At 47.9% G+C, this 12,484-nt stretch overlaps 2 protein-coding genes across 2 annotated transcripts in view; both read left to right on the plus strand.

Annotated features, from left to right (window-relative positions):
- Positions 1-9,617: 9,617 nt before the first annotated feature.
- On the plus strand, positions 9,618-10,657 carry LOC144156140 (endoribonuclease LACTB2). Its single transcript, XM_077687971.1, has one exon. It carries the CDS (start codon positions 9,688-9,690, stop codon positions 10,519-10,521), a length of 834 nt encoding a protein of 277 aa, XP_077544097.1. The 5' UTR covers positions 9,618-9,687; the 3' UTR covers positions 10,522-10,657.
- A 513-nt stretch (positions 10,658-11,170) lies between these two features.
- The window catches only part of Flr (actin-interacting protein 1 flr), a 33,052-nt gene continuing 31,738 nt past the window's right edge, over positions 11,171-12,484 (plus strand). Inside the window, exon 1 of the mRNA XM_077687968.1 lies at positions 11,171-11,327. Coding sequence (XP_077544094.1) covers positions 11,312-11,327 — 16 coding nt within the window. The 5' untranslated portion in view covers positions 11,171-11,311. The remainder of the gene's footprint in view (positions 11,328-12,484) is intronic.

A 12,484-nucleotide genomic window follows, 5' to 3' on the forward strand; every position in this document is an offset into this window, starting at 1 on the left:
GAAGCGCCCTTCCCGTTTGACCTGTCCCGTGCGCACCTGTTACCAAAACGACCTTTTCCGCTTAGGCACTTCCTGTCTCAACCCATTCAAAAAACCCATTCCCGTTTGAACTAGTATCGTTTCAACCCATTCGAATTTCTGAAAATATGCGTTACCGTTTTTGAAAGTGTTCCCAAAAATGTGCATCCAAGGAATGGGTCATGCATTACTGTAAAAACTTCTATGCAGCAACTTATCTGGAATTGAGCATACGACCGATATTTCTGGCTGATAAAAGTGTGCGAATGCCTGAGGCCGATACTGTGCTCTTGAAGCTTTTTGACGAAGAAAATGCTTTCGCATTTCTTGTTTGTCTGGCTTCTGTACAGAATCCAAAAAGTGCGTTCGTTCATTCATGGCTCTTCTCAGAAAAGAAACAATTGCGCTGAAACAATTAATTATGCTCTTGAAAGACTTTTTTCCAGTACCGGTGCTCCTAGCGGCCACCACGGTGAGCAAACCATTCAGGGTCATAAAGATTTCACTGTCAAGAAACTTGTGAACGGAACATCCTGCATCGATGTGGGTTCCAATCTCGACAGTTGCACTGTTTTTTATAATCAAGAAGCATGCAGCCATGTGCAAATGCAACTACTGAAAGGTAGTTCGACAATACTGCGTGCATTGCATGTGACGCAGGTCTGTGCGGGCATTTCAGAGAAAAGTCTCAAGCTGGCAACTGGTTCTGCAAAAAATATCTGAAGCATTAGTGGATGACTACATAATGTTATGCACTACATTTGCTTTTCCACGTACTGCATGCCCACCTATGTATTACCCGTAAAAATTACACTCAAACAAATAAAGCTTCAGGTGTTCTTAACTCCTGGATGTAAAATGTGTGCGTACGATTTAGACTTCAATTGCCATCTTTTTGCAGAGATTTTCATAGAAAGTGACCCTTAGCCCTATATTAAAATGGATTGTAAAAACCACTGGTTTGTCCCATAATATGCCACTTTCATAAAATACATTTTTCATTAGTTAGCTAGGTTTGGTAATTAAATTTTGCAAGATTTCTTTACTGCACAGAAATAAAACAGTAACCCTTTACTACTCCTAATGAATTATTAATTGTATTTGTAAAAGACCCAACTTCGTTCTCGGCATGATACAATCGCTACAAACAGGCACTGCGCCCGCGGCAAGAGTTTCCGTTTTGTTAATTCCCACATTTTCCTTTTCATTTGGGTGTTACATATGGAAAGCAGTGCACGTGCTTTCATATATAAAACAATTCAATACTTTGAAACTCGCATGCAACCATCTGGACTCGAACCCTCACCCCTGCTGGTGTACACGTGCAAGCAACACGCTCCAAACCACTCGACCAACGCGAAAGCATACAGAAGGGTAAGGTTGCAGCCTGTAATTCACCAATGCTCTACCAGGTCAGTCAGATGTAGCGCAGCACCCAAAGGGTTGCTTTTTCATTGATGCCATGAATCGTTCATCACCATGAATGGCAATAAGGTTATGCATATTAATAGGGCGTGTCTGTACTCTGGTATTTTGTTAACTGTGGAATACATTTTATGCAATTTCAATTTAATTTTTTGGTTACGTCGGACGTAAGTGTAATTTTATTTTGGGTTACGCCGGACGTAACTTAAAACATCGGGTTAAAGTACAGTCAGATGTAACTTGCAACTTTTATTTCAAAAATTGCACGTTTCGATCCGAGTCATCCTAGTCGAACTGGGTATGTTATTTCAAGAAGGGGCTAAACGGAAAAATACAAAATGGGAAGGTCGTTTTGTACTGGGTTGTTGTATCGAGTTGAAACGGGGGGGGCAAACAAGGTTGGAATGGGAATGGGTTCAAATGGGAAAGGGCGAAACGGGAAGGTTGCTTTGCACCGGGTTGAAATGGGAGGGAACAAGCGGGAAGGTTGAAATGGGAATGGGTTTAAACGGGAACCTTCCCTGTGAGGTGTTGACGGAATTTTTCGCTCACGACGCTGACCTTTCCACGACATGGGGCCCTTTGCACTACGCGCTAAAACTTCGCATTTTGCGCACAATGCAGGCACGCATTTTGAAGCAAATTGTTTAAAGTTCCTTTTTTGTTGGTGAATAATTCAGGGTGTCTAGCAAATTGCCTAATTCAATTTCCCTGACTTTTCCATGTTTTCCATGACCAATGAATTCCCTGACCTATACAATAGGCGCCATTCTGTGGAAATGGTCCGTGAAGAATATAAAAAGCACAGAAAACACATTCTATGATAGGGAAAAACACATTTGTTGCAAGTGCCCTAATTCTCAAAGTGCACTTTGATTAACTTCAGTTTAGAAGCTTCAAGTTGCGCTTCAGCGAGCACCTTTTGCTTTTTTTCTTGATTGTCCTGGCGCGACATGCAACGTGAACCACATGGTGCGTTTTTGCACGCAATTCGAGCGCGTCGGCGTCGCGCGTGCGATTTTTTGACGCCCGATTCGACGATTCGCGCGCGCGGCAGCTTCTGCCTCGCTCAGAAAGTGACGCTCGTCGCGCGCGACAGTAGGAGGAGCCTGATGACAGAAGGACTCTGCTGACGACTTGCGAAGCGCTCGAGACAGCCGGCTTGGCTCCGCCGGAAATGGTTAGGCTTAGCACCCCGGCAGATATTTAATGGGCGTTTTCACTAGCGCCGTGGATGATGTTTTATAGTACCGTTTTCGCATGCATAATCACCTTTCTTACCGCACAAGCAACTTAGCGTCTGCCTTGAGCGGCATTTTAGAGCGCTTTGAAGCGGTCGCTCGAGCTCCCGTCACCACTTCGCGGTTGAAGCCGCCGCCGGCAGCACCACGCGCAGCATGCGGGCGATGCGGGTGGTTCCACGGCAACGTTCAGCGCGCCTGTGGCGTCGGCGCGTTTTCGCGAGCAGAAAACGCCCCATGCGGTTCACGCTAAACCATGTCATGTTCCTTTTCGATTATGGAATTCTGGCTCCTGATGTCATAAGAAAGAAGTTCTTTAAATAGCGCTGCCTTTTCATATTCGCTGGGGGGAAAAAGCGTGTTGTGCGTGCAATTTGGGCACCACCTACATCGTCCCTATACGCAAGTGCACCCCAGCTGCTAACTGCGTGAACCACACGGCGAGTTTCTGCACGCGATTCGTACGCGGTATTTCCACGGCCGCGTCGACGATTTCGTGCCTGCGGTGGCTCCTTTCCTGCACGAGCAAGTGCGTTTGTGCCTTGAGTAGCATTTTAAAGATCGGTTAGAAGCGGTCGGTGGAGCTGCGGCAGGCGCGTGATTCCAAACGCTTCGCTGCACAGAGCATCCACGTGACATGTGTGATGTTACTGCGCGCGCTATTCTTTTGAGCGCCTGCTAAAATGAGCCCTCCGTTCGGGTTCTGTGGCCTTGATGTAGAGTACTGAGTTCTGGAGCTGAAGGCTTGGATTTGAGCCCCAGCAGGTCTATCTCTTTTAGTTTTCTTAGTTTTTTTTTCATTGGCTAACTTTTTTTTTCTAATTTTTTTTTCTAAACTCAAATGTGCGGGTTGTTCTCCGCGGCCGGTACTGCCGCTATGTTCCCGGTGCCTTCCGCTCGGCACGCAGGGTGGTTTCCACGGCGGCGTCAGTGCGTTTCAGGCGTGCGAGGCGCGTTTTCGCTTGCAGAAAAAACAGAAAACGTTTCATGCGGTTCACGCTTTCGTCGCGCGCGAAAGTGTTGCGTTCGGTAACTTCTTGGGGGCCTCCAACACTGGTTTCCCCTATTCTAAAACTGTGTGGGCAGGCCCCGAAGTAGTTTTCCCTGACTGGTACTACTTGATTGAAAAATTCCCTGCCAATTTCCTGATTTTTCCCGGTGGCTCAAAATTACCTGACTTTTCCCTGTTTTCCCGGTCGCTAGACACCCTGGGTGTGCACCAGTATATGGTAGAACTTTGATACCAGTTGGGAAAAAACCTAAATGTTTAGATGAAACACTTAGTTCAGCCACAAAGATTGCTTGAAAATTGACCATAACGTTTATAATTCCATGAACATATCGAACAAATCTAGAAACCTCAGTTATTTGCCACCAAACGGGGTGTGTAAAAGTGTGCCTTGCACCATCTAATGCTTTTGGTTTGTCTGTCACTAGCACCCACAGCGTCTTGTACTTTTGTAGAGAGCTCAAAGCCAGCACAAGCTAATGTTTGTTGGGCCGGGCTGAGGCAGGCTTCTTTGGTTGTTCCATTTCTTCAGAATCTGCCTTGTGAGAAATCTTTATAGTACTGAGGTTTAACTCTTAAACCATCCACCATTTTTTCCTCCTTTGTATTCATACCACTTAGGTATCTGTATACGTACGAGCTAGGGTGCAAAAAACTGAATTTGGTAGTCTTGTCAGCCACAAGAAAGGTTTGCCAGAACTCCACTGCAAACATCATGTGGTATCTGTGACGTCCGTAGCAATAGCATTTCCAAGGTGGGCAGAGTTTAGTACAATGAATTTGTCATGGCTCCTTGTTTACATGTCCATTTTTCCAGAAGAGGCACGGGAATTCATTCAGATCAGCATGGCTACTTTATGAAGCAAGGGATTTGCTGTATCTGGGATTACTGTGATAGAGTTCTACTGTACCTCTAAACAGCTTTCAAGCATCACCCTGCAATTTTTCTGCGAAGCTGACACTGTGCTGTTTATTAGCCATCAGGATAAGACAAACACCCCATTGTTCTAGGTATATATTGCCTGTAGTCAATATATATCCCCAGGTAGTCCAAATTAATTTGCACCTCGTGGCTCCAGTTTAGCTTTGTTGTATCGAGCCATAATTTTTTGCATTTGATGACAAAATACTCTTGTGTTGACTAATGGTCGACGCCGTGGAATATAAAAAAAGAAGCTGCCCGTTTTTGCCATGCGTGTAGTCATTGTCATCATCAACAACAGCCTACTCAGGTCCACTCATGGAGGGGTCCACTGCAGGACGAAGGCCTCTCCCATTGACCTTCACCCACTCCTGTCCTGCACTGCCCAAGTCCACCGAATTTTCTCATTTCATCTCTCCATCGGGTTAACGGCCTTTCCCTTTCTTATAGACCCGTCTCTCGGTATCCACTCTGTTACCCTAATTGTCCACCGGTTGTTGGTTCGTCTCACGGCCAGCCCAAGTTCACTTGTTCTTGATTTGAACTATGATATCTTCTACTCGACTTTGCTCCCTGATGGAGGATGCTCGTTTCTTGTCCCTGAGTGTCACTCCTATATCATTGTTCGTTCCATGGCCCGTTTGGGCCGACCTAAGTTTGCTTTCTAGTTGTTTAGTAAGGCGCCAAGTTTCTGCTCCGTATGTCGTGACCGGTAGAATGCATTGATTAAATACTTTTCTTTTGAGTGACAAAGGTAGCTAACTTTTGATTATTTGTGGGTGCTTGCCAAATGCCCCCCAGCCCATTCCTATTCTGCGCTGGATTTCTCTCTCACGGTTGGGGTCAACATTGACCACCCGTGGTAGTTATATTCTTCTACTTGTTTCAGTATTATGCTACCTATGCTGGAGAGGGCGCTTTCAGCATGCTTATTTATCATTACTTTAGATTTCCTCATATTTATTTTTAACCCCACTGCAAAGCTTTGTGTGTAGATTTTCAATCATTTTTTACAGTTTTGCCGATTCACTGAGAAGACTATGTCATCTGCAAACCTCAGATGACCCGTTTATCCGTAAACCTGCGTTTTCCCAGTCAAGCTTCCTGAATACCATCTCCAGACATGCTGTGAACAATTTTGGTGAGATGGTATTTCCCTGTCGCACTCCCCCCTGGATTGGGAATATTTTGCTTTGCTTGTGAATTCCTCGTACATATCGTCTAAGAGTCTTATATAGGTCTCTTTTATTAGTACTTGGTTCTTTAACGCTGCCAAAACTGCTCCGGTCTCTATTGAATCAAACGCGTTTTCAGAGTCTGTAAATGTCAAAATATACTCTGCAGGTTTTTCTATTACTTAATTGATGACACGGATGTGATCCACTGCAAAGTATCCTTTTCTAAACCCAGCCTGTTCCCTCGGTTGTTGAAAATGCCGTTTATGCGGTGAACCTTGGTAAACAGCTTGTAAACAACCGGCAGTACGCTGATGGGTTTGTAATTCTCAAGGTCTTTGTTATCTAGCTTCGCGTGAATCGGAACTATGTTGGCGTTTTTCCAGGCTATGGGTACTTTTAAAGGGGCCCTAAATAGGCTGCCAAATGTTACGATTTTGCGTGCGCAGTCACTGGAGTACTATCCAAGGAACGTCATCCCGCAAAAATTGTTTAAATTCGTTAAGTATAAGCCGAGTTATCGCTCATTAAAAGGGGCCGCCCATAAGGCCTGGGGCTCTCCTCCTCTAGTAGCTCCTCCGAAGCACTGTGGAAGCCGCGACGTCATCGACCCGGCGCAAGACCACCGAGAGAAACAGGGCAATCCATCACCCTCCTTGATGTACGTGCAGTCATTGGCTGCGCCAAGCCCTGCGCGCGCTTTTTTTTTTTTAGCACTCGACGCGCATGCTCCGCCCACCAGATTCCGGTTGCACGGTGAGCGCTGTCGCTGTGGTTCGCGTTCGCGGCGCCGCACTGGGCAGTGTCTCGTGCGTCATAGAGGCGCGTCAGAGCCGGAAAGAACTGCGTCAGAGCGCGCAAGTGTGGCGGCAAGGTATGGTTGGTGAGCCAGGAGAGAAAGTGAAATCTTTTTTTCGTGTTTGTGCGGCCCCTGCTTTACGCAGAGGTGTAATATTTGGTACACGTTGTCGTGAAGGGGTACTCTAGCGATTGCGCGATTGAAATGGCGACCTTAGGAAGCCTATTTAGGGCCCCTTTAAAGCCCTTAAGCATTTCAAGAATAGTTTAGCAAGCTTTTCCAGTACAATATCGCCACCCTCTTTTGGAAGGCCCACGGTATGCCATCCTCGCCTGCCGCTTTTCCTCCTTTCATACGCTTGAGTGCCTTTTCTACTTCCTCTTTAGTTACTAGCGGGACATCACAAGGTAAGCTTGTGGGTTCGGTAGTTTTCCGTGGAGCAACATTATAGCCTTGTGTATAATCATTCTGCTACTTTTATTATATCGTCGATACGACCCGTGGAAGACCCACCAATGAGGAAATCCAGTGGCCCCCAGGAATGAGGAGGCCTTAGCCGAGAGGGCAAATAAACTCTTTCTCTCTCTCTCTTTGGTTCATCATCATCAAATGGTCCGATGCCATGTCGATTATTTCAGCACTAAATACCTCTCCAAAGTCTCTATGGTGTACAGCATATTTTTGTTTTCGTTCCTGCCACATGATGGAGGTGCAATTTGCGTAAGTTCCATGGCATGCGGGTCACAGGGGCACTGGAATGGTGGATAACCTAGCTGCTCTGTTTGTCGCATCTGTTCAATTTGGAGCACAAAATCCGTCTCTTTTCGTGGCCTGAAAGCAGAGAAGATTTTATCACGTGGGTGCTGCTCGTCCTGACGCGCTCTTTGACAAGAAGTTCATTTAAATATTTGCTTGGAATACTCGCCTTCCTGCTGCGCGGCAATGTGAGGTAGCCACCACTAACACCCAGATCAGGGCTGTCTGCTACAGAACTGTGCACGAGGTGCACGCCAGGTCCCAGAATCAGTCGAACCATTTTTTACATTGGCACCAGTTCTCGGAGACTAGATGGCTGCTTTTGGAGGAGCCAAATAACCGCACGAGGCTGACCCTCTCAGTGTCACTTATTCTGTTTTTCATGGCCGCAAGTCTAGTTTACGCAAAAAGGGCGGTCTTCAAATTTATTTAAGCTTATCTTTCTGCCACAGGCCTCTTGAATTGCTAAACAGCAGTATTAGTTGATTCGGGTAATCTAATTTCACTTTCTTTTACTCTAGCGTTGCTGTTTCCTTCTGTGGAATACACATTTAATTAAACCATTGAGCTCTAACCGCAGCACAGCCAACGCATTAGCCCTGGCCAGTTCCCCCTCGTGGGAAAGTGTCAAACTCATTGCGGGCATCATCATCAGCGTCATCTCGTAGGCGTGGCTGCAACGCCTGGCAACACTGGTTGTTTAAGTGAACCAGCCAACCAGTGAGGCGAGCGTGGCGGCGCAAGGCAGCGCCACGCCCGCCACGCGCCACTCCACGCCCCACCGGCAGCCTGCGCCATTCTTGGAGGAATGTTCGCAGCAGCACCTGGCATCGATCTGCGCTCTCGGATGCCAAGTCGCCTGCATCTTCACCCGTGCGACAACCATAGGACCCTCGCGGCAATGAAGCTGAGGCCGCCACAGCTCCATTCGGGTGCCTGGAAGTGCGTCATCTGTTCCTGCACGGCAAGGTCCGGTGTACCAGCCTCTGCTCCTGCTGCCCCGTCGCCGATGGTCGTGGGGCCGTCTGCTGGACGGGTACACCGCGGTACCGGCCTCGTCTTCGGAACTAAGCCCACGGAGTGTGCACCAGCTGAGTTCCCCTACCACCTCTACGATGGCGGTAAACGCCTCACAACTGCGTCACCCGCCGCCACAACATCGGCTACAGCCATCGTCACTTCGGGCCTCATCATGCGGTGCCCAGGGCATACTACTTGATGACCTGTTGTGCGAGTACCAGCGTTCGACGGGAATACCTCAGGTCAACCTGAAGCTGAGATCTGCGCGCCCAAGTTAAAATATTTATTCGTGATTTCGAATTCTCAAGCTAATAAATTGAATCTGATTCGCTTGGAGCACGTCGTGTCTCTCTTGCTTTACGCGAAGCAGAGCACTTCGCTTTGACTTTTCCCACTGAGTGTGACAATCCAAGTTTCTGCTCGAGTGTGCGCTGTACTTTAACGTTTATTATAGAAACACTTAAAAATTCACCACAGCAAAGGCGGGCATCAAGCCTAAAATTTACGAAGCGTGTGTCCCAACAGTTGAGTGGTCGTAAGCATGACTGATACTTGAATTTTAGCGCCTTTTGTGTCGTGATGCTCAGAAGACTGGGCTAGAGTGAACCAACTGAGCCCTCAGGAGTCAGGGGGCACATCATTGCTTGTTTTCATTTTAAATGGCCAGTCGTTGGTGCCCTCTTGTACTGATGTTTAGCCCCGCATATAAAAGGCGCGCGACCGGAGCCAATGCCGTGCGCGGCCAAGCGCGCCATGCATGCGCAAAGGCGCTCAAGCTTGATTTCGGAGCGGAGCGGACCGCGAAAAACGGTAAGCTAAAACTCGCTAGTATTTCTATCGGGCGTATGAGTTGCGTGCTATGTGCGTGCAAAAATGCTGGCTTACCTCGCTCTTAGCGCAGCTGTTGTTGTTGTAACTTTTCTGATGGCACATACCCATGAGGGGGATTGGCCAAGAAACGTGGTGGCTTTTTGGAGTTAAAACGCCCACCTCATAGCCTGTAGAACTGAATAGCTGTTCTTCGAAACACGCGCTCAAAAGATGCCACGTAGCGGTCGTGGGCTCGTACAGCCTCTGTGCATGCGTGTAGAAACTTTACAAAAATTGTAAGTGAAATTCACAGGCGTTGTAGCTTCAATGTTAACAGTGTTTTTTTTTTTACTTTTTTAACTATTCTGGAAGCTGCATAGCGAAGCTGTTGTACCAGGGTTAGTAACCCTGGTTGTAACCAGAGTTACTGGAAAAAAACTTCAGTCTAATCCAGCCGTAGCATTTCGTATCCGCATCCATATCCGTATCCGTTTCTCCTCCGCTTGTTTGCAATGTCGACATTCATTCCGAAGGTAACTACTCTGACGTCCCGGATTATTCGAGTTTTAGGATGTAATCCGAGCCCGATGACGCTGCAGGGCACTAATACGTATATAATAGGAACGGGGAAACAGCGAGTTCTACTCGATACTGGAAACCCTAACGTCCCAGAGTATATCGAGGCCCTGAAGGGCGTGCTGCGTGAACGAGGCGTCTCCCTGCAGCAGATAATCTGCAGCCACTGGCATCTGGATCACGTTGGTGGCGTGGACGATATACTGCGCGACATTCAGCCCGGCTGCAAAGTTCAGAAGTATGCATTTGATGGCGACACGTCTGGGGCTTTCGAGTACTTGAAAGACGGAGATTGGATCCGCACCGAGGGAGCGTCGCTCAAGGTGGTCGCCACTCCGGGTCACACTCAGGATCACATAGTGCTCTACCTAGATGAGGAAAACGCGCTGTTTAGCGGAGACTGCATATTAGGAGAAGGCTCTGCCGTTTTTGAAGATTTCCATTCGTACATGGGCTCCTTGAGTGCCATTCTGGAGATCAAACCGGCTGTGATTTATCCGGGGCATGGGCCCGTGATTTTAAACCCAGAGCAAAAGATCAAGGAGTACATCGCACATCGGCTTGAAAGGGAAAGGCAGATCATTGAATGTCTCTCGAGCACGGGCGCTGAGTACAAGTCGGCCATGGACATCGTTAAAGAAGTGTACAAAGACACGCCGGTGCACCTTCACGCAGCGGCCGCACGCAACGTGGAGCACCACTTGGAAAAGCTCATCAAAGACGGAAAAGTAATCAAAAATGTGGCCGAGAACACTTACAGGCTGACATGACTTCTGTCTGTGGAGTTGTCTTTAACGTTACCCGTTGTTAGCACAACAATCTTCGCGTTGAGAAGCTATTTTTGTTAACGTTTTGTGTTGAACAAATATTTTACTATGAAATAAAGTACGGTCTGTGATAATCACATTTATTGTGGCTGTATTCATGCAGGGGCTTTTACATTGCACGATGATAAATTGGAATTGTTCTAAAGGAGCAGTGCAGGCAGTGCGGCCTGCAAAAGCTTTGTCGACTTCAAATGGGGATATTACGCGCACAAGGAGGGCGACGGATCCTGAGCTTCGGGCGTGCCGAAGGGCACGGATTAAATCTTGCTTAGACAATCCGGGGAATTTTTAACGTGCAGCTACCTGTCTGATCACGGGCGTTTTTGTTTTTTGGCCCCCCACCAGCGAAATTACCGCAGGGGCTGAGAGTCGAACCCGTGACTTGGTCAATTTGTAAAGTTGATTCCTCCTGTTTTCTCCGAGTTAACGCCGGAGGCGTTGCGGCGGCAGAATGAGAGCTCACCGGCGTGCTACTAAGAAAGAGAAAAGAGAGTTGCGAGTTTCAAGGGCTCTTCTAAGTGAAGACACCTTGACATGTAGCGAAGTTATGTCGTATTTTTAAGGCTGGCACAGCGAGAGCTATTTTCGGGCGCTGCTGTGACTCGGGTTGGCAAGCGGCGAAATCGAAACCGCCTCCCCCACAAGCGACGCGGGAATAGGTGGGGCGCCGTGTTTCCGGTTCCGCCAAAGCGGCCAGGGAGGTGTTGCTTTCTGTGTGCGCTGTGCTGAAAGAATGTCGTACAAAAAGAGTAAGTTTTTTTCCATATATTGTTCGAATATTCTTTGGACAGGTGCATTAGTTACGGTGCGTTGTCTGGTTCCCTAACCAACGCAACAGTCTGAAGTCAGTACTGCCTTCTGCACGGCAAAAAGTCATGTCGGCCCGGCACCTCTCGACCGGCCTCAAGGAGGTGCCAAAAACGGCCCCAAGACATTTGAGATCCTTGTTCCCGTTCGTGCTGTTACGCGTGCCTTTCCTGTGCAGTAGCGTTAATTTCGCCGGAATGTACGCGACTATCGTGCCTTGCCGCAATGTGTTGTCCCCCTATCAAGGCCTTTATATGGGTGATTGCGTGAACAGTGTATATTTACTTCACTCATGGCAAACGAAGCGGTTAGCGAGGAAGAAATGCTTTTGTTTTGTTGTTGCTAGCTCGACTGTGCACTGAAGTAAAGTGTTCCATTGCTAGGTGCACAGTGAGCGGTCTATGATAACACGATCGAAAGCTAACCGCCGTGCCGGCCACACCAAGGCTATGAATCATCCCCGACTGCCTGCACAGTGCCGGCTTCCGCTCCCCCGCCCGCATTACGAGGAAGCTGCCGATCAGCGCCGCTGCCGTTGTCACGTTGCCGCCTCTCAAACAGTGCTCGGTAATGCGAGTGCTAATGTAAATTCAGGTGCCTGCTGTTGTGCTCGACGTGGTATGCCGGGCGTGATATTATGCAGAACACGGCCTTCGCAGGCGCGTGCCCAATGTTTTTTCTTCCCCCTGCAGTTGCAGTCGGCTGCAGCGCTTCTTAGTTCTGTGGGATGGTGATAATGTACCAGTACGCTTAGTAAAGTTAGTACTTTGCGTCGGGATCGGGGCTAACTAGCCGGATAATTTTCGTTTATTGGCATAGCCGACCTCAAGAGGTGAAAATGCAACAAGTTGAGAGCTGGCTCATAAATATTTATCTGCGTGACGGTTGGATGTAAACACCGTGCGAAAAACGAAAACACCGCGCAGTCGGATAGAAGCTTTTGGTTTCGGCGTTTGTCGTACTACTAGGTTGAGCTCGGGGGCCCACGAATGGTGTGCGAATTAAGCTGTGCTGGGCGAAAAAGCAATGTCGCAGCACGAGGGGACTTATTAATTTTTTTGCCTCACATTCAGTAGCCTCTTGTTTGAACGTAGTTAAT

This window comes from Haemaphysalis longicornis, unplaced genomic scaffold (assembly GCF_048455015.1).
Source record: "Haemaphysalis longicornis isolate Haplotype H1 unplaced genomic scaffold, Haemaphysalis longicornis Haplotype H1 scaffold_1, whole genome shotgun sequence".
Lineage (NCBI taxonomy): Eukaryota > Metazoa > Arthropoda > Arachnida > Ixodida > Ixodidae > Haemaphysalis > Haemaphysalis longicornis.

Coding starts and splice junctions, on each gene's coding strand:
- LOC144156140 (XM_077687971.1), top strand. CDS start 9,688: ATGTCGACATTCATTCCGAAGGTAACTACTCTGACGTCCCGGATTATT.